This window comes from Parus major, chromosome 2, assembly GCF_001522545.3.
Source record: "Parus major isolate Abel chromosome 2, Parus_major1.1, whole genome shotgun sequence".
Classification (NCBI taxonomy): Eukaryota; Metazoa; Chordata; class Aves; order Passeriformes; family Paridae; genus Parus; species Parus major.
The window spans coordinates 17,119,525-17,145,475 of record NC_031769.1 but is presented as its reverse complement, the minus strand read 5'-3'; the positions used below and the strand labels follow the sequence as shown (position 1 = coordinate 17,145,475).

General features: G+C 39.7%; 1 protein-coding gene across 23 annotated transcripts in view; it reads left to right on the top strand.

The window, feature by feature from the left end:
• KIAA1217 (KIAA1217 ortholog) overlaps nt 1-25,951 on the top strand; it is a 332,941-nt gene that overhangs the window by 159,768 nt on the left and 147,222 nt on the right. For 21 of the 23 annotated variants that reach the window (XR_001519306.3, XM_015617303.3, XM_033511505.1 and 18 more), the window contains one exon: nt 1,745-2,031. Coding sequence is in view for 20 of the 23 variants with exons in the window: in XM_015617303.3 (XP_015472789.1) it covers nt 1,745-2,031 (287 nt within the window). In the remaining 3 variants the exon portion in view is untranslated. Of the gene's footprint in view, nt 1-1,744; nt 2,032-4,379; nt 6,469-25,951 lie in introns of those variants that run through there. The other 2 variants (XM_015617312.3, XM_015617313.3) reach the window with 2 other exon arrangements.

Below are 25,951 nucleotides of genomic sequence, written 5' to 3'. Positions count from 1 at the left end.
TGCTGCTAAGAAGGTCTTAGAAGGTGCTGTGAAGATCACAGATGACAATTTGAATCTGTGTGAGAGTAAGACCTCCCTGTGCAACAGACCTTCTCACAAAGTTGTGTCCAAATCTGTCCTCATCAAACCATGGTGTCACCTGCAGTCTGGGCCCCTGTTCCTGCATCTACTTTCAGGATGGTTTCCATTAATGCAAACAAGAGGGCATTGTTGAAAACTTTGGAGCCCTTGAACAGTACAGGGAGTTTACAGAAACACGTGAAGTCTTTGAGGACTGTCCAGTGCCAAGTTCTCTTATGGAACCCAAGGAAATTGATTCCCTGTGTGAATTGGTGGGACATCCAGCAGCAGCTCCACTGAGGATTTGTTTTATTACTATGGCTTGGTGTTTCATGGCACGAGGCAGGCAATTGACAATGCACGCCAGAAAGCTGAGAAATCCTCAGCATAAAATCCTGAGGCAAGTGGAGTGCCTACCACACACAGTGTCAGAATGACTGACTGAAGCATAAAAAGAAGCAAGTTTCCAAACAGCAGTGCTGCATAATGGCAGCATGCGGGTGAAACGTCAGCGGGAGGATAAGGGGCTCTGAGGCAAAAAGTGTCAGGCAGAGAGAAATAAAGATTTATTCAAGACAGGTAGAAGAAGGAGCTCCCTGCTCCCAGGGAGGTGCTGGGAAGGGTTAACACTCAGGGTTGTCTGAGTCCGAGTCTGTCCGGTAAAGATGAGGAAGGCCACATCAGACTTGGAGAGGCCTTTTCAGTACTTCAGGTTTTTGTTAGTTTATTTTTCCTTCTTTGCTGACAAAGGAGTGAGGGATTTTTTCAAAGGTATTAGGTAACAAGGCTCCAGTCTACAATTTTTTGAGCACCAGAGGGTTCATGTTACAGAGTTACCTGAAGATAAGCCAGCACTTACATACCCACAGTGTCTGCCTATCTCTTTACAAATGTCGTCGCGGTCTTTGGTCTTAAAGTAGATTTTAAAGCAGTAAAATTTATCTGAGGGTTTTTCCCCCCTTTTTTTTAGGTCACACAGAACTTGCTTTTATTCTGTTTCTTAAGAAATAGTTTATGGAAAAATGATGTAGAATTTTCCAGCCTGCTGTCCTGAGACATATAAAATCTGAGTGAGATCTGTGAAATTTAAAACCAGACCACAGTCACAAATCACGAAAAAGAGACTCCCAAACCCTCTTATTATTTCCTAGGTGTTTCAGAACATGTTGAAAACACACTGAGAAAAAAAGATAAAGGATTACAAATCTGCTCTGTCAAAGGAATTTTATCAGTTTGTATCCTTAAGGATACTAGTTATGGGGCCATTAGGTGTACTGGACCCTATTGAAGAAATCTGTTTCTTCTTGTAGAAAGCATCCTGTAGATCTTAAAGGTCAGAGAATAAGGGCCCTGTCAGATCTTCTTTTCAAGCCACATAGGTAAAGTTGATATAAAAGGAACATCTACTTTAATGACACTCACTTTTCTGTGAGGCAATACTGCAATTGTGTGATAAAAGTAGATAAGTATGTGCATAGCTTATATAAGGGATTATTTCTGGGCCACTTACTATGATGGGTATATGCCTAATGATGCAGAACATGCCATTGCGCACTGCCAGACTTTTAAAAGTACCTAGCTTTCAATTCAGTCTTTTTTCCCATTTTGCTACTAATGTGAATGTTGGTATTCCAAGTTCTTATAATATAAACTATGTTTGGTTTTGTTTTTTGTTTCTTTTCAGACCAGGCAAAGCCCAGTTTGCATGTAACATCACTAGATGATGCAGAATGTCTCCGATCTAAAGAGCTCCTTTCCACCCCGAGCAGTCACACTTCTTCTAATTCAAAGTCCACCCGCAACATCCCTCGAAGACATACAGTAGGTGGCCCTCGCAGTTCCAAAGAAATACTGGGAATGCAAACCTCAGAAATGGACAGGAAGAGAGAGGCTTTTCTTGAGCATCTGAAACAGAAATATCCCCACCATGCCACAGCAATAATGGGACACCAGGAGAGACTGAGAGATCAGGTAAGGAAGTGAAATTTGTATCATGTCTTTTGTTTAATACTCCTTATAACTCCTACAAAATTGAGTGTTACCTCATTACAAAAGGTGAGAATGTAACAAAGTATGAAACAAATTTTTTGGATGTGGCCTGCGATTCAGATGTTGCCTTGGAATTCAAAGAAACAAAATGAATCTGTTCAATATTACCTTGGAATTGTTTGTTGAAATTGACATTTCTGAAGAGCTTTTTCTTTTTTTTTAAAAGCATACACAGAGAAAGGGAGTGAAGGTGAGACTCTTGATCTTAGTATATGAGTCTCAACGTACTTTTCACAGCTGAAGGGAAAATATGGAACAGCTGTTAACTTCTGTTACATTTCAGTACTGGCACCGCTGCCTGGGAGTAAAGACAATACCTGCAGAGTGTGTCTGTATGCTTTAGCTGGCTCTGTTATCCTTTCATTTGCTTTCTTTTCTATTTTTGAGTTTTGTAATGCAAACAGAACAGACTTACCTATAACTATCTTCTCCTCCAGGGAGCTTTGACACCCACATTCGTCTGTCAGCAGCATACCCGAGGGTGGTGTGCCTCTGCCTGCAGTGGCTTTCCAGCAGCGAGCAGTAGATGTAGGGTCAGAGGGAGGGTGACACACTGATGTATCTCTCAGAGCAGGTGGAGGCTGCTGACACACCGACCTCTGAATTCAGGGAATGCCCTGCAGGGATCTCTTCCTAACTCTGGACTCTGGTTTTGGGTGCAATAACAGTGTTTAATCTGTTCAGCCAATCTACCATCTATTCTATAATTTATTTTTTTTTTTCAATCAAGCATCAGAATTTGGAGTTTGGTCTAGAAAATCTTGTGCTCATTCTTGGTTTAACAAATGTCTGACAACAAGCCTGTTTGTAGAAGTTCATTTCCCTTAGTGGTTTATAGGTGTTTCAGCATTAACAGCAAATTAATTGTAAATAAGGAATAAAAATGACTTGGAAAAATATTGTACTGTTATGGAAGCTCTTAGTGAATTCCAAACTTCTTTGAAGCTTTGCATACTTGAGAGGCTTTGAAGATCAGACTGTTACAAGTTTGGAAAGATTGTAATTTGTTAACTCACCCCTAGAACTTCTCTTTTACAGGGTCTCTAAAGATCCCACGTGCTATCACTGTTAGAATCCATCTGTATCCAGCTAAAATTGTTGCAAGACTGCATCTCTAATGAGGATGATCTATTCCTTATTTTTAAACAGTTTTATTCCTTTCTTTTTAAAGTCTTGACTTTTTTTCCTCCCCACTTATCTCTTCAATGAACTTTAGTGACTGTGTGGAATGTGCTGGGTGGTGGATAAAGATAGCATACAAATTAAATAAAGGGGGTGGGAGGGGGGCGAAATCCAGAGATTAGATCTTTTGGAGTCATGTAAATATTTAGTTCCAGTGTTGCAGACACTGCAAACCTAGTTTGAACAGCCTACAGCATTACACCCTACACATTTTGTAATTTGAGCCTTTTCTGAAGGCAATAAATTACAGAAGGAATGCAGTAACTGCTCTTGATATTTGTTTAAAATGTGTCTTCCTTGCTAATTTATTGAGGGTAAAATTCATCCTCCTGCTTCTATTTTTTGGTGATTAGACATATATTGTATGTGTTGTGTGTAATGAATTTTTAAACAATTTTAAAACAAAATAACTTTAAAACTACTGTTAGAGCATGAAAATGTATTCCTTGGAAGTGGGAAATACTGAAGACTCCAGCTATTCAGCCTTACTTAAAAAAGTATAAACTGAATGAAACCCACATGAAAACATGCAGAAATAAATAATACAAGTTGATTGTAAGGAAGTTGCTTAGTTGGCATGTGATGTATCAACTGTCTGGCTCATCAGATGCAGTAAGACTATGATGATCATAGCATTACAGTTCAGAGGGGGATTTTCTTACCAATTGTGTCTCTGTGTGCACAGCCATGTATCAGTATTTGGCGTGTGTGTGTTTGTGTGTGTTTATATGTAACTGTATATAGATACTCATAGTTATGTGTGTATAAATATATATACACACACAGCTGTGTGTGTGTGTGCATGTATGTGTGGGTATAATGTGTGATTTCTTAGCCACTCCATGAATAAGACTATAGTATAATTTTGCCTTGAGGGTGTGTATGTGTGTTTAGCATCCATACTTCCTTTTTTCCACCCTTACATATGTAAGTGTGTAGCAGTGGTGTAGAAGACAAACTACATGCAGATGTAGTAGGTATGTATATGTAGCATATACATGCATCACAAACAAAATTTGTAAGGTATATGGGAAGACATGATTTAAAATGTCACATTTTAAATTAAAATGTCACAATTTATTTTACAGGTTCCTTTCCAGGTTCCTATTCTCCCTTTTTACTTCTTCAGCTGCTCCAGTATCTGGAAAGTGCCAACATTGTCCATGGTGGGAATTTCCCCCCTGTAGGATGCCTATCAAGGACACTAGTCAGTGCAACACCATTTTCTAATCTCTCTGTCAAATTGTGCAGCTGAAACATAAAATACCTCAGTATTTACAGTCAGAAGGTAGCCCCTGGTATATAATTTAATTTCTCTTCCACGTTGCTCTAAACCCTGTCAGCTCCACAACCAATAGGAAATCAAGAATTTTAATTGTCTGGTTTCTTCTGTGTGGACATTCTTCTCTTGCCCATTTTATCCATCATTATCTGAGTATGGCCAACAGACTCCTTGTTTGCAAGAAATAAACATCAAGGAAAAAATTTGATGCTGTCATATCCTACTGTATGTCTTCCACCAGAAAGGGCAGCTGAATGTTGTCTGCATCTTCCACTATGCACTAATGGTTTCCTCCAGGCTTCATTTATTGAGATAAATCCCTCCCTGGATGTGCCTCCTGAGGACCCATTTCTGCTCCTGATAATCTGCCACAGATCAGAAGTACAATCACGGCCAGGTAAAGTGCCGGCAGGGATTACAGATGGTTAGCTACTGTGATGACCTGAAACCTCCCAGCTGTGCACACAGATAGTTTCTCCTCCGAAGGTTTGTTGCCTTGTTTGTGATATCCTGTTCTGGAAAGGACAGCTCACAGAGGCAGGGTCCATCGTTGTTTGCACAAGGGGCTTGGGATATTGCAAATAGCCTGCAGCTAAACTGGTCTGTGGTAAAGTGGAGCATGACTTTGCAGCAGCCTGGGGGGTGCAGGCATGCTCCCCAGCACAGGAGGATGCAGAACCCAATGGCCACAGCTCTGCCACCCAGAGCCCAGCAGCTCGCCCTCACATTGCAGCTTTTCCCCCTCCTAAGGTAAGTCCACAGCTGGGCACCAGAGCTCGCTCCTCCTGGATGTCTGTAAAGCCAAGGAACATTTTTTTATTATTATTATTTTATTTTTTTTAAATAATTTTTTTATTATTTAAAGCTCTTGCAAGTTTCTGCAGGAGCTTTAAATACCTTACCTCTGCCAAGGCTCTCTCACCTGTGGTAATGAAAGGAAGGTGCTAATGTAATCCCCAGGGAAGGTAAAAAAATAAAGAAAGCAAGAGGGAAACAGTCTGGGATGTCTTCAGTTTCAGACAGTGTGAATCATCTGCTGTGGAGCTCATGGAAGAACACAGTCACCTGCTTAGGTGAGGTTGACTCCGGTCAGCAGAGAAGGAAAGAGGGAACAAGTGTAAAAGCTGGGTCTGTAGCTGCAAGCATGAAAAGGATTTAGCAATTAAGAGGTTAAAATGCTAACCTGGCAATGGGAGGGGGTAATCCCTGCTGTGAACCTGTTTTACAAGTCAGCTCTAAAAAAACCTTTCTGAGGGGCAGAGAACAAAAATGAATGGTAGAAGCTTTTCTGAGCGGGAGCTTGTGAGCCTGGGGTAAGAAAGTGAGGTGGAAGAAGTTTGCCACAGCTTTCTTCAGTTGTTGTTTGACTAGGAAATAGGCTGGGAAGTGTGGAAGGGTCAGAAGCAGCTCTAGTGCTTCAGGCAGTGCTCCGTGAAGAAGAAATTTTCTTGGCAAATGAAATCAGATTTCAATCAATTAAAAACAAAACCCAAATCCTTCCGGTGTCTTTGCAGGGGTGATTGCCTAGAAAATGGTGGTTGAGGGTTTTTTGTTGTGTGTATTTAGATCTGAACATGACAGGTAACTCTGGCATCTGGGCAGGTGTGGCTAAGGTTACCATGGAGATTCATGATGTCATGCTTGATAGAGCATGTCAAGACAGCTAATCTAACATGTAGATGTTCAAAAAGTCCCATAGGCCAGGACTAAGCTTTATGCAAATAGCAAAGTTACTCTGCAAAAGGGCAAAAGAAAACACGGCTGAGATATGGCGTGCGTTCTACCTGGCAGCTTGAAAGGATTATTACAGACTGCATCATAAATTAAAACTTTTGGAACTAAAAGAAGAGGATTTCAGACTGTCTGTGGCCTCACCTGTGGAATCTCACATTTCGGTAAATAATCCTCTTTCTGTTTCTGCCCTCGCTGTGAAAAAATGCTTTTGAAATCGTGGAGTTTGCTTCACCACGTTCCTGCTGGCAGCAGGGCTGAGTCGATAAAGCAAGTTTTCTGGCAGGGCATGTTGCCTTTTCTCTTTCAAAAATGAGTTTTTTATTGAATGAACTAAGAATTCGGAATTGTTTGAAAGGCATTGTAATGTATCATGTTGATTATATGAATCATGCTGCAAAAATTTCCTAGGTAGTGTTTTGGAGGAGAAACTAAGAATGGAGACACTGCATTTATTTGTAGATTATTGCCAGATGTCTCTCTTTTAACTGTTAAAATAGAACCCTAAAATTACAACAGTAGTTATTCCAGGATTTGATATCTGTTAAAATACTGAAGCTTTTTGTTTTTTTACATGAATCACAGTATCACAGTTGGTTAAACTGATTTTTGAGTGTATGTTTTGATATCATAGGTAACATTTGAGCACTTCTTAATAGATTTTTTTTACTTGGGTAAAATGTTAGTAGAGGGCAAACATATTTGGAGGTGAAAGTCTAGGAACAGAAAGGCTATTGGGACTTTGGGATTTGAGGTATAAACAAAAGGAGATAGTTCCAGTCCCTCTGGAGAGACAGTAAACACCTCGTGTTCTTAGTTGCAACCACTTTTGTCTCTCATCAGTCGGGACAGATGCAGTGGGCAGCAGTAGGTAAGGGATGGCCCCGCTGGCACGGCGGGATGTGGGAACGGGAAGCAGCGTTGGGGCTGCAGAATTCCCTTGGTTCAAACCGCTCAGTGTGGAGTGGAAACGGGAAGGTCTGGGTGGGAAAGGGTGGGGATGGCACCCGAGCTTAAAAACTTGAAAAGAGAAAAATCATAACGTTCTGCCTAAGACTGCTGAGAGATGTAAACTTGAGAGGAACTTCACTTCCATGTAGATCTTCAGTAGGATTTAGGGAATGAGGGGGTTGCAGAGTATGGTAAGCACATTGTCTAATTCCAGGTGAAAACAACAGGGTATAAAGGTTTTCTGATATTCTGCATTGCTTGATTAGGCAAGGTTAAATAAACATTTTTTGGAATGTGTAGTGACTTTTAAAGTGAAAGAATTGAAAGCACTACAAGTGAAGAAATCGCTTTAAAAACTGATTATTTTTTTTTTTTTTAGTCACAGCTCTTTTGGTTTTACACCCAGTTATATCATGAAACTGAGTTATTAATGGGAATTTTTTAGAATTCATATCAATTTAACCTTTCTCCCATAGTCTGAGTGTTAGTTATTTACTACTTGCATATGTACAAATAAAAATATGTAAAATGAACAAGCATATTTTGCATTCATTATAGTGTTGCTGGTAGATGCCATGGAATTGGGTAGGGAGAAATTTTTTTAGTGTTAATGCTGAATAACCACTTCTTTGGTCTGTGCAAGTTAAAAAAAAACAGAGTTAAAAAAATTGCATTCAGTTTTAAAATGTGAAGAATGTGATTTTAATCTGGATATGCTGCTGCAGTTTTTTCTAGTTGGGAACATCCATTTCATTGAATTACCACTTGGTTCATATACTGCTGTACTTAACCTGTCACCAAAAAATGCCTATTTGTATCTGAGAAGTCAGTGTCGTACAGCCAGAGCTTGCTGTTGTGTCGGTGTAGGCTGTAGGTATTTGGTGGGGGAAAAGTAAAGTTTCAGAAGCTTCTTTGAGGAGGTTTCTGTGAGTTCCTGCCTCATCTCCACCAATGGGCACTGCTTCCCTGCCTGAGTGAACAGCAGCTCCCCGGTGTCCCTGGGCAGCCTGTGTAACCCAGCAAAGCACGCCCAGGAAGGGGGACCCTCCCCACGTGTCCCCTGTCTCATCTACATCTGGGGCGACAATTTATTGCTTTCCAGGGCTGCTCCAAGTTAAGGGCAACTGCTCGTATTTTACACTGTTACAAGCTCCTAAGAACAGCTATGAAAATGAACATACGCGACATGATTACGAGGTTAAATCTCTGCTGGATTCCAAGCCCTTAGCTTTTATTTGTGGAAGGACATGAGATGACATGTCCATTTGTTTTGAGTTGAAACATGCTCCTTAGCCCCCAGATAATGCTGTGATTGCAAGATATTTATAAATAGCTCGATAGATAAATGAACAAAGAGCTGGTTCATTAGCAAAGTAAAGTGGATTTACTTTGTATTCACTCAAAGTGAAAATGCTGAGGAAGAGGAATATTCTTAATAGCGTGTCTCAGTGGAAAGTCTTTCAGTTTTACCCTCTAGTTTATAAAAATAAGGCAACCCATTAAGGTACATATTAAACTACTAGCCCTAAGGTATCTCTGGGAATAAATGAAGTTTAACTAAGTTGTTAATACTTGCTTTGATAAACACAAGTTTCTTCATTTATATCTATCAGTTGAAAGTAATTTGAAAAGCTGGGTTTTTTTTGAAAAAGCAAACAAACAAAGCTGCGAAAAGGCTAATAAAGCAATTCCTTTTAGTTTTCCTTCCCTCCCCCATGCAAACCACACACCAGTGCAGTTACTTTGCCCCAACAGGATTAGTAACTTCTTTTCTGTGGCAACGCCTCTGCATTTTAAATAGTGTGTATTGTTTGTAACTCAGAAGTCCCAGGTAGTTGTTCATACTTACCTTTGTTCATGTGATTTTTGTATATATATTTTTCTAATCTTATTTTATGACAAGCAAAAGTATTTTTAGAATGCTTTGTATTCAGCTGAGTAAATGCCTGTAGTAATCTTGTTCCAGTGTCTATTGTTAAATCCAGTAAATATTCTAGGACTTTGGTATCCCTTAAAGCATATTTCAGGCAGTTGCCTTCAAAAGTGTTGCCTGTGGAAACCTCTCCCAGTTATTGGAGACACCTGAGATTCCTTAGGTTTCAGAAGCTTAAGCTTTTCTGGCCCAAAATGTCCTGAGGCATTTCTAGGTGTGTTTTTGCACATACTCGGTTTAGCCCTCGTTCTTTGTGGGTTGCCTCTGCCGATGACTGCCAAAAGCTGCACCGAAACAGCGTGCAGAGCCCTGCCTGGGGGATGGCTTCAGTGCAGCACTGGCTCCTTCAGCAGTGGTGGGGAGGAGTGTCTGCACAATGGGTGCTTTGCCACTGCTTCCTCTTCCAACCCTGCTTTTAAACCAAAGCACCTCCAGTTGCTTCCTGCCCAGCTCAGGGATGAACAGCATGGGAGGCATCCTCAGGATACCATTCTAGATGGGTCTTGTCAGTGGTCCCTAAATCCCAAAATTAATTTCAAGCCCCTTATTTACTTATGAGAGCACAGTAAGTTTGTGACAGAAGTGATAATGAAGGCCTGCAAGCTCTGGTCTATAGGCAGTCTTGGCCAGGCTGGTTTTGAGCAGATGTTCTCACTTGGCCCCAGCTCTGGAGGTGTGCTACAGAAGGTGTGAGGAGCTCTTGTCTGGCAGAGGTGTTGTGTGTGCCTTTGTAACCTGTGACTGGCCTCAACACTGGTGAATTTGTTGTGTCCAAAAATTGTTTCCCTGCAAATGGTTGTGAATATGCTTGGGTTGTTCTTGCTGCAGCTGAATAGTGCTGTTAGCTTCGCACTGGGAAGCACTTCTGTGCTATTTGCACATTGTCATTTGGGATGGGATCGCATATTTATGTCAGTTATCAGCTAAGTAAATGCATCTCTGGACTATTGCTGCTGCTTTACATCATGTTTCAGTTGATTTTCTAACAAGGCAGATTGCACTGAAGTCACTTGATTAACTGGTTTGGTTTAACCATAATCACTGGGTTTTAAATGTTTTTCTGGGCTCAAATAGCAGAACAAGAGTAAATAAGACAATCCAATTGCTTATGTACATATATTCCAATTTCCTTTCTCTTCTAATGAGTTAAGTACACCAGAAAAAAAACAGTGCTATTGTTAAAATTGCAGCCAACACCTGTGACTCTGACAGCTGCCCCTGAGATGCGTGTTTTTAACATTCACCCAGTCATGGTAATTGTGCCAGTTCAGTAAATTCAGAATCTGTGGTATCAAGTTTTGCATCTTGACATAGCAAGTCAGTGCAGGGACTTTTGGTTGGTCAAGAATCTTTTCAAGGGTCCTCTTTTGGTCTTGTGGATTTTTTGTCCAAATTATTACCTTTTGTGCCACTGAATTTTGTGTGGCCCCTAGTGCAGACGGTTGTAGTGATGCCAGTCATTCACTAGGAGATTTCTGCCTTAGTAAGCACTGAACAGTGCCATTTGTTTCAGTTTATGAAAGACTTTCACTGGCTGATCAATACACTGCCTACATGTACTTCACTTTCAAAAAAAAATATGTCTAAAATTCAAAATTAGTAATTAAGGAAAGGGAGATGCTATTCTCTTAGGTTATCTTTGGGTTACGAAATCCAAAAGAACAATATGTTTTTCACCAGGAGTTCTGCCTCTTAAGGGCAATTTCTTAACACCTGTTACGTTGTGGATGTGGGATAATCATCCATCACGTATGTTTTGATCTTTAGTAGTTACAGATTGTTTTGTCCCACATTTTGAGATTTATCTTCCAAAACTATCTTCTTGCTAGTTGTAAGACTGGATCTTCCTGAAACCTACATGAATGTCCAGTTCTGTTTTGTATTGCTGGATTCTTGACTATGTTAATGTCTCATGACTGAAAATTCCAGTGCTCAGTTAAGTTTTAAGACTATTTCAGCTTCTAAGGAGTTTCTTACACATTTCTTACACATACCTTTAATTAGCTATCTTAATTGCAATTATTTCATTCAGAAGAGAAAAACTAGTTGTACTTCAATTTCAATTGAAGCTAAATATTTCTTCAGTCTGGATGGAGATATCTGTCCTTCAAGAAAAGAGGAAGACAGCAAGAGAAAAATGTAATGAGTGGAAAAACAGAGTTAAAAGGGATTGTTTTATTTTATTGGAAAGAAGATGATTTTGATTTTAAATCCTACATGATATATTCCTTTCAGATACACTTCCTACCAGATGAACAAGCAGAGACTTTTCCAGTTTGCACCTATGTTGTGGGTATGTGGGTGTCTAAAGTCTGGAAACAGAGATGCTGTCAATGTTTATGTATGAGCTTTGGGCTTTCTTCTACTGTGCTCTGAAAGCATAATTTAAGCTGCATTTATTAATTTGTAGGTGTATTTTTAGTAACACAAAATACTATACATCAGACTGATGTAATTAGTAGCAAACTACTCACAGAAGAATCAAATATTTGACTTTGATTAGAATAAGTAAGAAGAAGAAATGTCACTTATTTCCCATTGGGTGAGCAAATAAGTCATTGCATGATGTTGGTTGATTTAAATGAGAGTAAATATTACTTGGAAGGAAGAATTATTTTTTAGGATAATGTAAAAAAAAAATAAAACAAAAGTACACATGTAACATAAATACTTCCATTTAAAAAGTGTAGCCAAAAATTAGAACATTTAAAAAATTTCTTGTAGATCTAAACAAACTGTTTATTTTTTTATTTTTTTTTACAAAGAAGTGATAATTTGAGTAAATTCTTGATCTACTTATATTTCTATCTATAATATATTTCCCTAAAAGTCTGTAAAGAAAAACTCACTCTAAAACCTCACAAATATTAGTGTGCCAATTTCACTCTTTAATTATGGATATCTCATGATCTTTTTTTTTAAAAAAAAGCTATTTCATATTAAAATTTTTTAATAGCTTTGCATTAAACAGGCAACATTAAGTCAACATCTACTACCCAGGGATGTGGGAGAGCCTCTGTATCATTCTGTTCTTTGAATGGGATCACCCCAGTAATGCAGTTGTCATTATATGTCAGTAACTACTGCAGTATTTTTGGGTTTTTTTAGAGGACCTCTATTGTTCCAATTTCTTTTCAGCTGTTAATCCAAGCTTGCATCTTTTTGGCTAATTCTAAGTCCAGCACTGGGAATACAGGCAGGATGGTGCCTTCTGCCATGCTCCTGCGTGGGTGAGTGGGGCAGAGGAGGGTTCCTGCATTAAACACACCAGGGACTGTGCTTTACCAGAGGCAATTAGTATGCTGTTTTTCCCTGGGGAATTTATGTGAAAACATGTGATAGAAACAGCATCAAGCCTTTCTGGAAGGCGGTGGAGAACCTCTCCCTTCAGAACACTGCAGAAGGGTGGGATGGGGTGGAGCAAGGAGGTGCAGATCACAACATGTTTTTCTTGGCCCTCGTGGTGCTGGTATTGATGTCAATAAAGTGTTCCTGCTGACCAGGGTGCAGTTGGCTCAAACCCCCAGCGGATTGTCTGACCGACGTGTTCTTCCTCTGAAATCAGATGCAAGCATTTAATTTCTGGCTCATGTGTACTTCCCTTCTGTTTTATTTTTACCAAGTGTTTTCCACACCGGACGTCGCAGCCAGCGATTTCCCGCACAGGCACCTGCTGCTGCCGCGGCTCCCGGCACGCTGGGCGCGCTGCTCCTCGGCCCCGGCAGCTGCCGGGCACTGCTGCACGGGCTCCTGGCCACAGCGTCCTAATCCCGTCCTGAGCAGCTGGATTAATCCCATTCTGAGCCTGGAACCCTACAGCAAGCAGAGTCAGGTTTCTTGGTGAGGCCAGTGAATAGCTTTCAGTAATGCGGGACCGCTGCAGAGGTCACGTATGATACTTGGTTTTTGCTGTAGCTTAATTCAAGATATTTCACCACAGCATTAACTATTTGTATTACTTTGGTTGCTCTTTCATGCCTTCTTACTGTACATGTTTTACCCTCTTCCTTCATTGCTAAATTGTAACCTCCTTGGTAGTGGGTATTAATCCTGTCACAAAAGGGAAGTTTCCAGCCCATGTCCAAATGTATTTGCTCAATCCCCACCCGTGTGTGAGCATGCAACCATGAGAAACCAGTATTTTCTATGTATGACTCACTCATACATCCGGATGTGTAATGAAGTTGCACATCAGATTGCTCTGCTGCATGTGCACACCTATGGAAAAGCTGTGCCAGGAGGAAGAGGTGATTCTCTGCTGCTCCTGCTTCCGTCCTTCCATGCTGGTGACGGTCTACTACTGAGGGGATGGCTTTTGGGGAGGAGGTAACCCCTCGTGCTCCTGTGGCACAACCGAGAAGGAAAAGGAACCTCTCAGCTCTTTGCTGCTCCTCTGGTGATTCTCCTGCAAGCCAGGTACAGCTGTGTTCAAGAGTACCAGCTTTTTCTGTGGGACTTGTGTAAGAGAGAGTGGAAGCTTTTGGATAGGCTGTTATATTCAAAACATTGCTCCCTGTAAGGAGGAATGTCCTTTTGTGTTCATTATTGTCCTATTGTCCATACCTGTTTCTAGGTTAATTTTGAGAGGTGCCAATAACATTACATCACTGCAGTAGTTATAAGATGTTTTTAAGAGGGAGACTGACAGTCTACAGAAGAAAGACTTCTCTTGAACCACATTAAAATACAATTTGATTTAATATCATGGTTTCAAAATTTATCATATGGTGTTCAAAAACCAAGATGCTTTCTTCTCTAGAGACTGTTTATATTCATGGTTTAATGTTTTTACTGGAAGTCTTCCAGGACTCTGGACTTCATGGGCCTCTTCTGAATTAAAGGGTTAAAAAACAGTAGAATTCTACTCTAAAGATGCTTGAATAGTGAAGATGAGTGAGCTACTTTTTTTCTCATGTCTTCTCCAGCTTCTGCTGTAATATTTTGGGTTTGACATATCTTTTTTCCTCCTGCTGTGACAGCAGGTATTGGTTTGTTTTAAAGAAAGGGTGAACTCACAAGTTCAGTCTTGTTTCTGCATGACTTAAATCTGTCTCAGAGACATTATTTTGCCAAGAAAATTCCACTTATAATATATTAGACAGATTTCTTTGTTGCTGTGGTATATAGGCAAAGCCAGCTTGGAATTTAAGAAAACTTTCCACAGTTTGTAAAGGGAGAGCTAAGGAAATGAAGGGAAAAAATAAAGGCTCAAAAGTACTCAAACAGGTCCTTGTGAGATGCTTCTCATATAGGGTTGGGGTTTTTTTAATGTACTTTCATGGATTTCTCACAATACCTATTAGTGAGGCACTGTCAGAGAAAGGGCTGAGATTTTCTGTGATGTATGCAATGGGATTTTAGGTGTAGCAACTGGGCCAATTAATTCTGGACTAATACCAAAGAGATTTTTTTGTTTAAGCTGATCACTCTCTGTGATGACTGTAAGAAGATGCATAAACTTCTAGATTAGATTGAGTTGCTGTGTAGCCTTTTAAACACACCAGACTAAAACTAATGTGGGGTAAAACCTACAGATGTATTGAGTTGCCTGGCAAAACAAGGTCAGTTTAGATAACCATTCAGTAGCTTACTGTGGTAAGATAAACATGGAATTCTAGGTATTTTCCACAATAAAAGAACTTATGTGGTCTTTTGATCTCTGCTTTCTGGTGCCACTTGTCAAACTTCCCTTGATACTGCCAAATCTGTGCTTTTGTCATTGTCCTTCTCTCTCCTAATTTTAGGACCACAGTATTAGATTTTGAGAGTAGAATAGCTTTTGTAACTCTTAACTTCCTCTGCAAAAGCAGTCAGACAAAAGTTATCAAGCCTTTCAAGTGAGGTTTGTCTCGCCACTACTGCTTTGTTTTTCAGCTTATCTTCCCTGTGGTTTGAAAACTTTCTTATATGTCTGGGTTCTGTGATCTTTCAGAAGTCTTTTAAAATGCAGTCATAATTTCAAAATGTTCACTCTGCCTTCAGATACTTTCAGTGGAGACGAGGGTGATGATCTGGTTTTACTTACCTCAATATATGGCAGGGAGCTATGTTTGGGAACCTAATCTTACATACTGTTTGACTGCTCATTTAACCAGAACAGCCAGCCTGATTCCATATTGCTGTTTCTGCCAACCCACAAAATCACCTGCATTTATTCACCCAAATTCAGCAAAGAAGCTGAGTCTGGCGGCCTTCTGTTGCAACAGCCAGATTTAAGTAATTTTATCTGAAATCCAGGAAGGAGGGAAAATTGAATAAGAGTTATGAGGGGAAGAAAAGCCTGGATAAGCCAAGGAGAATATTTTGCTTTGAGTCCATTCTAGGTGTGCTGAGTGTTGCACTGAAGAGCAAAACCAATAAAATACTTCTGAAAAGTAATGACTGGCACCAGCTGCAAGGTTAACAGCATATTGTGGTATCATGCTCAATGAAAGCACGTGGCTTATCTTTTCCATGACTAGACTGCCTTGGTTCACAAATAAAGGGAGAATTTTCATTTCATTGTTCATAACAGACAGGTAAGCAGTCATAACCATAGCTCTGCTGTTTGATCACTTGAAAGCTCAGGCACCAAGAAGCATTGCAAAGAACAAATTTGCCCAGACTCAGCTGATGAGATCTCTCTTATCTCTCCTGTCACTTTGTTCTCATCTTAAGAAGAGGATCAGCCAGTTGTTTCTCATTTAAGCCCCTGCTTCAGAGAACATTAGGCATGATGCTCAAATATCCCCCATGGAAGTGGAATTGGTTGACAGCAATGTAAACAGGCACCATTTTTCCCCATTGCCTTTCCTAAAAGCTCCATGTAAATACACAGGCAGTTGGTTTTTAATAACCAAGCTCTTCCTGTTGGAAGGTCTCAGTAAGTAGGAATATACAAACATCAAACTGACTTTGCTGTCCCAGGTGGGTGTTTGAGTTAACTGCTGTTCATTGAAGATGATTTCAAAAGCATCTGATTAAAATGTTAATACAAGTGCTGTTTTTCAACAGTATTTTTTTTCCTACTAATAATATGATTGCAATTTGCTTCTGTAAGTCCAAAGTGTACTGATCAAAAGAAAAGTGATGCTGAGATCTGGAGACATTGTGGGAGTTGTACTTCTTTTCCTCAGCCTAATCCAGAAAGATACAACCAAAACAAGTTAATAATTCATCATATTGGAAAAAATTCTTATATAAATACTGCATTATGAGGTCTGTTTGACTTGAAGGAGAACAGCTACTATACTTTGACTTAAAAGAAAAGGAGATATTCCTTCTTATCAGCAGAGCTATTTCTTTCCTGACAGTTTGTGCTGGTCAGAAAGGACAAGGGGTAAGATCACAGGACACATAAAAAGGCCTTTTGCCCCCTTTTCCGTGATTGGTAGGCTGAGAGTCAACAGGACAAAATCTTTATTTATTTCTCTGACACACTGTCTTGCTAGTTCACATGAAAGCAGTGGAGTCTTAATCTAAGGGGGTTTGTACGGTTTGAGTTAATCCAACCACTAAGAAGCACATTGTTTAAAGATTTGCAGATACTATTTCACAGGCCAAAAAGCTTCTGACAGTTTGTTCAGCCACAGTATTAGGTAAACAAAATTAGAATAAACCATGATGCAGCTGTTTTGCTTGCTTTTTTTTTTTTTTCATTTGCAGGGTATTTTTTTTTTGTCTTCCCTCTTATATTACAGGTTGCCATAAATAATTTGTAGAGTACAGTGAACCTTGCAGAAAGACTACTAGTAGTAAGTGCTTAGGGATCATTGTCTTGATGGCTGGAAAGATAAGATTATCATAGAATGAAATTATCTGAATGATGAAAGACCAAAAAAATACAGATTCCTCCCTCTCAACCCCTGGTACAGTAGCCAGAGGTGTATTAGCCTCCAGTAGGGCTGGACTACTGGAACAGGTCATCTGGCACGGTTTTTGGCCAGCTCAGTGATACCAGCATAGTTTCTACACCTCCTCCTCCTTGAGAACTGAAGTCAAGGATATGATTTATCTGTAGACATAGACTGGGGAAGGTTCATATTCTAGATTTTTCCCTGCAGAAATTTCAAGGAAAATTATTAGAGTGCCATAAGAATTGCTAGCCTTTGGGACTAGCACAGGGAAAAGTGGGTGACATTTAACATTTGAAGAAATCCATGGATTGCTTCAAAGTTTGGTAATAAATGGCTCTCTCCTGCTTTGCCAGCTTGAGTTTGATACTCAATGTTACTTTACATTTTTTGTAAATTTGTGGTGAAATGGGTTTATTTGGGAGGAGGTAAATATAGCTGAAAGTTAAGATTTTTCCTTTAGAAGAGTGTTAAATGTCATCCCATGAAGCAGTTCTTGGGAATATATTGACAGGCTGCTTTTATAGAAGTTTTTCTTTTTAGTGGGATCTGGACTTTGGTGATGAAATTCCTTCTGCTTAAGCTGCTGGCAATTGCAATACAATCTTTTGCCATAGGAGTATGACATATTGTCCTAATAGGTACACAGTATCTTGTTACAAAACTATAGTGTATGCCAGAGAGCATATTTTAATATGACATTATCTTTTGTTTCCTCAGTACTTCATCAATAAAATAGACAAAGAAGTTTGGCAAGCAATTCTGTAAAGATGTGAAGAGTGACAAGTGAGAGAATGGTGATTTTACAAAGAGAATTACAAATAAAAGAGGCGAGGAAAGATTTTAGTCAGATGTGTAAACATATCCTTTGGGTCAAGAGATAAACCAAAGGTAATGAACTGTCAGACCCAAGTATCCACCTTAGGAAAATGTGCAGTGTTTGTGCACAGACAAATGTGTGCTCTCCTCTCAGTTCCTGCTGTGAGTCTCCTGTGGTGGTGCAGAAACCTGCAGCAGGCTGCAGAGTCACTTTTTAGGGCTAAAGTGTAGAGCCAATTAATAGTCATAAGCATGTAAATGTAAACTTACATACATCATGTAAATACATGATGTATGTAAGTTTAATATACTGCAATACTGCATGGGTAAAACTTTTCACAGGTTAAGACTTTAAAAGAAGATACTGAGTTGGTATTGAGAGAACCAGCAGTGGCATTATAAACCCATGAGATCAGATGACTTTGTACAGAGTTTTGCCTCAGCTTTTGAAAACTGCAATGGAGAATGGAGTAACTGCATTTGAGCAAATGTGTGATTGTGTGTCATAGTAATGCCTAAGTTGAGAAGGACCTCTGGGCAGCATCTGAGCTGCTGTGGAAAGCAAAGGTTTAGCTTAGGTTATCCACACCCATCAATCTGAGCCTTGAATATTGCTAGTGAAGGAGTTTCCACTTCTCCAGATGGAATTTCCAGGAACAAGGTAAACTGTACCCTGGAAAATGCTAAGTCTGGAAGGGATATAAAGAGCTTTTGATCTTTCTGTTTTCACAAGAGTTCCTAGTGTGATGCTATCATAAAAGGAGGAGTTATTTTCCAGGAAGACAGTGATTAGGACTCAGAGATAGCCTTACCTGTCAGTGTGCATTGTGACAGGAATGCCTGCTGTAGAAGGGACGTTGAACCATGGGAGCATTGCAGAAGGACACCCAAAAGATTTGAGATCTCATGAAATTATTTGTCTCTAAGAACCATGATTTTTTGTCCATTGACCCAATTAAAATAAAGATCCTCCTTGGTTAAGAAATGTAGTTCTCTGGAAGCAGGAGAAAATAAACTGAGTTTATATTGGCTTTTTGGAACAGCAATAAAAATTGTAACAGAAACTAAAAGTTATAGCTGGAGAGCTGGGCAGATTCAAATCAGGAGTAATGCACAATATTTTTCATATAGAAATGATTCATTATTCTGGCAAATTATCAAGGGAGGCAAGAGGTTCTTCATCTCTCTAAATCTTTGAACTATGACGGGTTGCTTTTCTAGCTGATATGCTTTAGTCAAACAAAAGTTGCTGATGAATAGGGGTGATTGGCAGAGACTTATTGGCTGCTCCTTGGCCCTGGTTATGCAACTGAGACTCTTGGCTATTCATGCAATTTTAATGTTTCAAGCACTGTTCATATGAAGCTGAGTTTGACCCAGCTGCTTTTCAATATAGGACTGCAATAAGAATGAGCTGTTTTAAGAAAAAAAATTGCTTTAATATTAAAAAATTTAGGCTACTTGAAAATTTAAGATAAAAATAAGAGTAGTAAGCAAAATATTACAAGAAAAAGAATCAGTGCATAAAATTAAGGTAGAGTTAGGGTAAATAGTATTTGCTGTTTACAATTAGAATATTAGTATATATATTATTGTTATCCCAGCCACGACACCAATATACAGCTGTCATGAACAAGCACAAGAAAGGTCTGTGTGATTGCCACCACAAAAATTCCCAGCCTTAGATGCCCTTAATTCAGATGAGTTTTCTACTTTGACCAAAACTTTGAATTTCACCTCAGTTATTCCTTGGGGACATTCTTGCTTACAGCAGTAACACTTTTGGCAATGTTAGGGATCCCAGGATTGGTCTACCCTGAAATTCATACTTTGTAAGTTACCACCAAAGTCCCCATTGATTCTTCATGTACTGTCACTTGTAAGTAATGGATCTGGCTACAGTAAATTTTTTCTGAACATGGATGAGACTACAGTACACCTTGAAGCAATCAAGAAATAACCCACAACCAAATTATTTTGGGGTAAGGAGGAGACAAAAAAATCCCCCTTCACTGGAGCAAGGTTCCACAGTGGATAGAAGTACACCTGAAAATGGACTTTGCACCATTTGACAACTATTTGTGTGCACAGCAGAATGAGGAATGCGAGCCTGTCTGAGGGAAGGTGGTGAGAGAAATCAGATTGAGTTTTCCAAGGGAGAATCAAAGTGACATAGTCTGAGAATGAGAAATTTCTGTTTGGACTCAGGACAGAAACAAGAAAAGGACAAGTGCTATGTTAAAGTAATACGGGAAATCTCTAAGCAGGAAATAATTCTTGATCCGCTCTTGTAATCATAGCAGAATGTAAAAAGATCGAGGTAAAGAAATATATTGCACATGTAGTGTAGTAGGCCGGGGGCATAACATGGCTCTGTCAGAAAGACAAAAAACTGTTCTAACACAGTTTTAGAAGGGGTTGAGGGGACCAAAGCTGATTGCAGCAGGAGGGGGAGCATTTTGAACTCAGTGGCTGAGGTGAGTGAGTGCTGCTCAAAGCTGCTGGTGCTGAGCAGCTTAATTCTGGTAGCTGGGAAGGATTCCCTAAATGATGTACAGGAAGTCTGTGTCTGAGGGATTCAGGCTGCAGTTTGTGTGCAGCCCAGCTGGAGGGAGGTGTGGGATTCTGAGGGGGAATCTCATTGCTGCCTGGAAGTATCTGAAGGGAGGATGCCAAGGAGACGGATGCAGTCTCTTCTCAGTGGTGCCAAACAACAAGACAAGAGGCAACAGGCAAAAGCTGAGGGACAGGAAGCTCTGCCAGAAGAAATTCTTTACCATGTGGGAGACTGAGCGCAGGAACAGATTGCGCAGTGAGGCTGTGGAGTCTCCTTTACCTGAGGTATTCCAGAACTGTCCGACACAATCCTGTGCTATGTGCTCTAGGATGGCCTTGCTTGAGCAAGAAGGATGGACCAGATGACCACTGGGTCCCTTTCCAACCTGACCCATTCTGTGTCATTCATTCCATTGTGTCAAACATATCCATATGGATAGTTTGGGGTTTGACCTAATGGTTCCAGAAACCATCTGAAGTGCATCTACCTTAAAATACATGCGTACAAAAATATACAATTTCTTTATGAAACCATCAGCAAAAACGGAAGTTTTTGTAATTTACAGTTTGCAAGTAAGTGAGGGATAAATTGGTAGTACTGTCAGTTGCAAAGTAGTTAATCTAGCTCTGCTTTCTTTCTTTAGTGCCTCTTCTTTCTTCTTAGATCTTGCTTCTGTTCTGAGAAAAACAAATCTGTAATAAAAATTGATAATAGCTTAAGTTAAAAAAAAAAGCTGCCTCTAGCCAGTTTATACTTTGTATAGTCTAGACAAGTCTGCATAAGTAAATATCCTGCTATTGCATTAAGCTATAGCCAGCTTGACAGTAATAAAGAGTAGAACTAATTTTTCCCCATGCTGCAGTGGTGGTAGGCCTTCCAGGTTTGTGTGGGTGACCCCCAGACATTTGCAATATTACTGTCAGCTCAGTGATATGTGGCTCAGCAAAATAAGCAGAAAAATTCATCTCCATGGTCTTTTTACTGGTGGTTAAATGCAGAGGAAGGGAATTAGTAAAAAAAGAAATGTAGTTGCCAAAAATTCAGAAAATTTTCTTGTTTTTTTTCCCCTGAAATTTCAGCAATTTGAATGAAGCAAATCAATCTCAATTTTGTCGCAGTCTCAGCAGGTACCTTTTTAAATTTTAATTTGCTTTATTTATTTATTTTTGCATTTAAAAAAAAAAAGCTCTTTGTTTTAGTGGTATTTCCTAATTTTGGAAGTAGAATTTCTGAAATGCTGCAAAGAAATTTTGTGTCAGCCAGAAGGAATACTGAAATGCTTTGAATGTTCCTATTTTCATGAGGAGTACCTACTTTAATATATAGACTGTGAAAATTTGGATCAGTTTCAGATGAAATGTCTTCCACGTTTATTCAAATGAGTCATGAACTGAGTCTATGAACATGGGAGTTCATTCCTTAACACTGTAAATACTTTGTTAAACTGAGTCTCTTAAGCTCTGTTCCCAAAATATTGTTTCACAAGCCACTGTAAAAAGAAGCAGTCTTTGAACTGAAATTTTCAAAAGGATAAAAGTTGTATTTTGCTTCCCAGATAATTTTGATCTAAAATATTTCTTTATACCAAGATTATGTTAAACTCCCTATCATATTAATTTCAACCTGTAGTTCCTCTCTTTTAAAAGAAGTGGATGTTTTGTTATATGAAATAGAAGTCTAGTCTACATGTCACTTTAAATTCTCCATCTGTCATGGTATAAATAATTTAAAGGAAAACAAAGCATCCAGGGTATGTTCTAATGAGTCAAGTGTACAGTTGCCTTATTAGAGCTTTTGTTGGGGCTGAGTATTATTTTGCTTTTTGAGCTTTGCTGACAGCTACAGCACACCTGTAGGGTGTGGGTGATGGAGTCAGCCAATTAATTACTGATGAAAACAACACCAGAATGCACCCTGACATGTGTTATGCAGTACTGGCTTTCCCTCTGTACTTTCCTGAGTTTGGGTCACGTTCTCTACAAAGTCTCCAGGCTGTATACAGCGGTTTGTGGCTGATGAAAAATGTGCTTCCAGTATTTCTTGATGCTTGACCTGGGTTGTCATCATTTCTGCCTGTAGTTCTCAGGCTGTGGATTGCTAGTGCCATGTAAGCACTGGGAATAGCACTATGCTTATGGAAGACCTTTAAAATTACACGTTAAGGGGCTCAGTCTGTAAAGTTCCTTGAAAAGCACATTTTTTGTGTGAGAGTGTTTTTCCTCCATCCCCTTGACTCTGGTGCTGTTACAAACCCAGCACAATGTTCACTAATCATCCTCTCTGCAAATACTCACCCTGCGCTTTGTTCCACCACTTGGTGAAGCCTCCCTTTTGTCATCTCTGGAGGCTTCTGACCATTTCTCCATGGTCTGAAGGGATCAACGCTGTCAGTGGTGTGCCCTTTCTTTCCAGGCCTTGTGCTTGGCTTGCATGTCTCCCTTCTGCCAGAGAACACTGAAGTGAGGCCAGATACCAAATATTTCTCTGAAATGTGTGTGTGTGTTGTATACTTGAATTAACACAATCTTGTATTTGTATATAAATTGTACTTTTAAGCTATTTCCTTCATGAAATACCAAAAGATTCCTTTCTCCCCTCACTGTGGTGAGGCTGGGGAGCCTGTGGAGGGGAGGGACGGCTGTGAAAGCATGAATGAGTCTGGGGAAATGTCAGGGACAGCCTGTGGATCCGTGCCATCAGCCAAGTGTGTCGGGTAGCAGTGACCTTCAGTGTCCCTCAGTCATCTCGTGCCAGTGGCCAGGGTCAGTGGAATCATCACCACATGACCTTTCCCATGGGAAAGCTTTCTCCCACAGCATTTTTGTGGAAGTCTCTTGTATTCAGGCTTGGAGAGGAGGGGAGTTTGGCCCTCTGTATGCTAAGGAGCAGATTGGTGATTGCTGCCAGTTAAGCATTTTGTGCAGCGTAAAGCTGTTTGGATAATAAGATGCTGAGATGACAAGAGTTCATACCACTTTAAAAGTCCATGTAATTCTCTTAAATACTGGAAATATTACTTGAAGGAGTGTCTCTGTGCTGTTGTGTCGCAAGAGTGAAACAATAGCACATTTGACTTGCAGCCTTGAAAATATTTTCCTCTTTCTAATAAGATTGATACAACTTTCCCACCACTTGCATTGAAAGTTGGCAAGATGCTGGGGAGCAGTTAGAGTTTTACTATTTACGTTAACTTGTGCAATCATGTTTGTATCTGGACGGAGAGACATGATTTACTCAACTGTGCATAAGGAAATTTCAACTGTGAGAAACAAGTTTTAGAAGGTGTTTACTTTTAATTCTTTTCTTTGCTGAAAGTTGAGGAAACTCATACTTCTGATTTAAATGAACATCAAAATTTCACTCAGTATCTTAAAAAAAAATGCAAAGACATGTTCCACCACACCTACCACAGGTAGAAAATTTGAAAGAGATTAGTAATACAATATGTGATGCTGGTTTAAAATGAAGGCAGACATTGTTTTAGGAAAACAAACCCTAGTGTTAAATCTACTTTCTGCCTTGGTTTGCAGTCATGAATATGTGAAACTTAAGGCTTTAAGTTGTGTGAATCACAGAGAATTTGACATTGGTGCACAAGGATTTTAAAAGCATTTTTATGTCCCTTAAAAAGTGGTGACAAGCTTTATATTCAGTTTTAATATGTAGGGAGAGCAGCATCTATTACAGAAACTATTTTAAGTTTTGTGAAGTTAACTAGAATTCATTCAGCTGGTGAGCCAGTGCGTGAAGATTTTCTCTGAAAAAATAAAAGGAGAAATAGAACAAAATCTTATCCAGATAGAGCTGAGCCAAAGGTGGCTCTTCAGAGCTGTAAGTACAATAGGGATGCATTTAGATAGGAAAAAGGATATCCATCTGCTAGCTTCAAACACTTCTTGGCCCCAGGAAAGACAAGCTTTAGTCTCAGCTCTTCATCCAAGATCAGTAGGTAACTGAAAGTGTGCGTGGCAGGGTTTGTGCAATGAGAGTTAAGGGGCAGTGGCCAAGGGGCCTTCCCAGCATTGCAGAGCATTGCAGATGGGATTTTGACTCATTCCTCTGACCGTGCAGATCAGCCATAAGCTCTGACGAGGCAGCAGGAATTTCTCCAGTGAAAATACCAGGTGATTTAAAGCCAGTATGTCCAACTCCACCCAATTTCCTTGTGCCACTACTGCAGGATGAGGCAGAGGAGTCATGGCCAGTGCTGTCACTGTCTGGGGGTCTGTGGCTGCTGGCAGCTTCTGGGGACAGCAGGGGCTTGGAAATACCATGGGCTATTCACAAATATACCAGAGAGGTCAAGAGTTTATTACAGGAGCGCAGAGGAAATGCCTCCACACCTGGCTCCCTAAATTCAGCTGGATTTTTGGTACATGTAAAATTAGTCATGATAATTTTAATAATATCTGACAAGTTCAGATACTGGTTCAGTTAGGCAAAGTAGTTAAATTTGATAGGAAACAAAGTAACAGGGGCTGAGAACAGTGTTAAAATATTGGAAATACAGGTTTGAAAATATCCTTCAGGATTTCTATTGAAAGCAGACAAAAAATTAAAAAAAAAAATAAAAGGAGAGAGTAGAGGATGATTTTGCTTTTTTTATTGAAAACCGGCAAACAAAACAGATGGAAGACATCTCGGATTTGTATCCTCCTAATGTGAAGCACCAAAGGGTATTTTGTCTGTTTTTCATTTTGAACATGGGGGTGGAGATAGATTAATGGGTTTTGGTTTAGCCTCCAGTTCTTAAATATCTTGCATTTGAAAACAGTGTTTCTCCTCCTTTATACCAGATGTTGCACTCTGGAGAATAATTTCTTACTGTTTTCCAAGTTCAGTGAACTGCCTTGTGTTTTAATGATGTTGGTTAGGAAATGTACCAGTTCATAACCAATGATGTACCTAAGGCTGTTTATAGACTTCAGTATGGGATCCATCACAACTGAAATGGCTTAGGAAGATGAAACTTGATCCTTTGGACAGCTGTGTGCTTACACTGAGAAGAGACACTTGAATGAGGAAGGATGGCACTGATTTTTTTACATGACGAGATGTTTGGGAGTTTGCAGTTATTTATACAATTCTTCAGGATTTACAGGGTCAGAATGATTCCCCCAGGTAGCAGGGCAGCCCACAGTAAGTTCAGATCATTGATGACATGCATAAGCTATGTTTGTGAAGGTAATTTAGATAACATTTGTGAGCATATTTTTTTGCCTTCACAGGGATGGCTTAGTGAAATATGAACAATTTCCTGGTGGATTTCTTTTGTTTTCTCTTTGTGGACAGGGTGTAGCACTTGGCATTTCTCTGAAGTTCTCAGTTCCATTGCCAAGTATTATTTCCAGCAAACTAATTGTGAGAGTTCATTTACTCTAGCTAACTCCATTACACTTTTTCCTTTGTTTTGCAGCCTGTTTCTCTGCTTGCTTCTTTTGCTTTCTTTTATGCAGCCATTAACATGAACAAGCTGCTTGAATAAGTTTGCTCCTTAAGATTTTCTGCCTTTAAATCCGTCTTGCCGACTGACACATTCCTCTGTGAGATGTGTG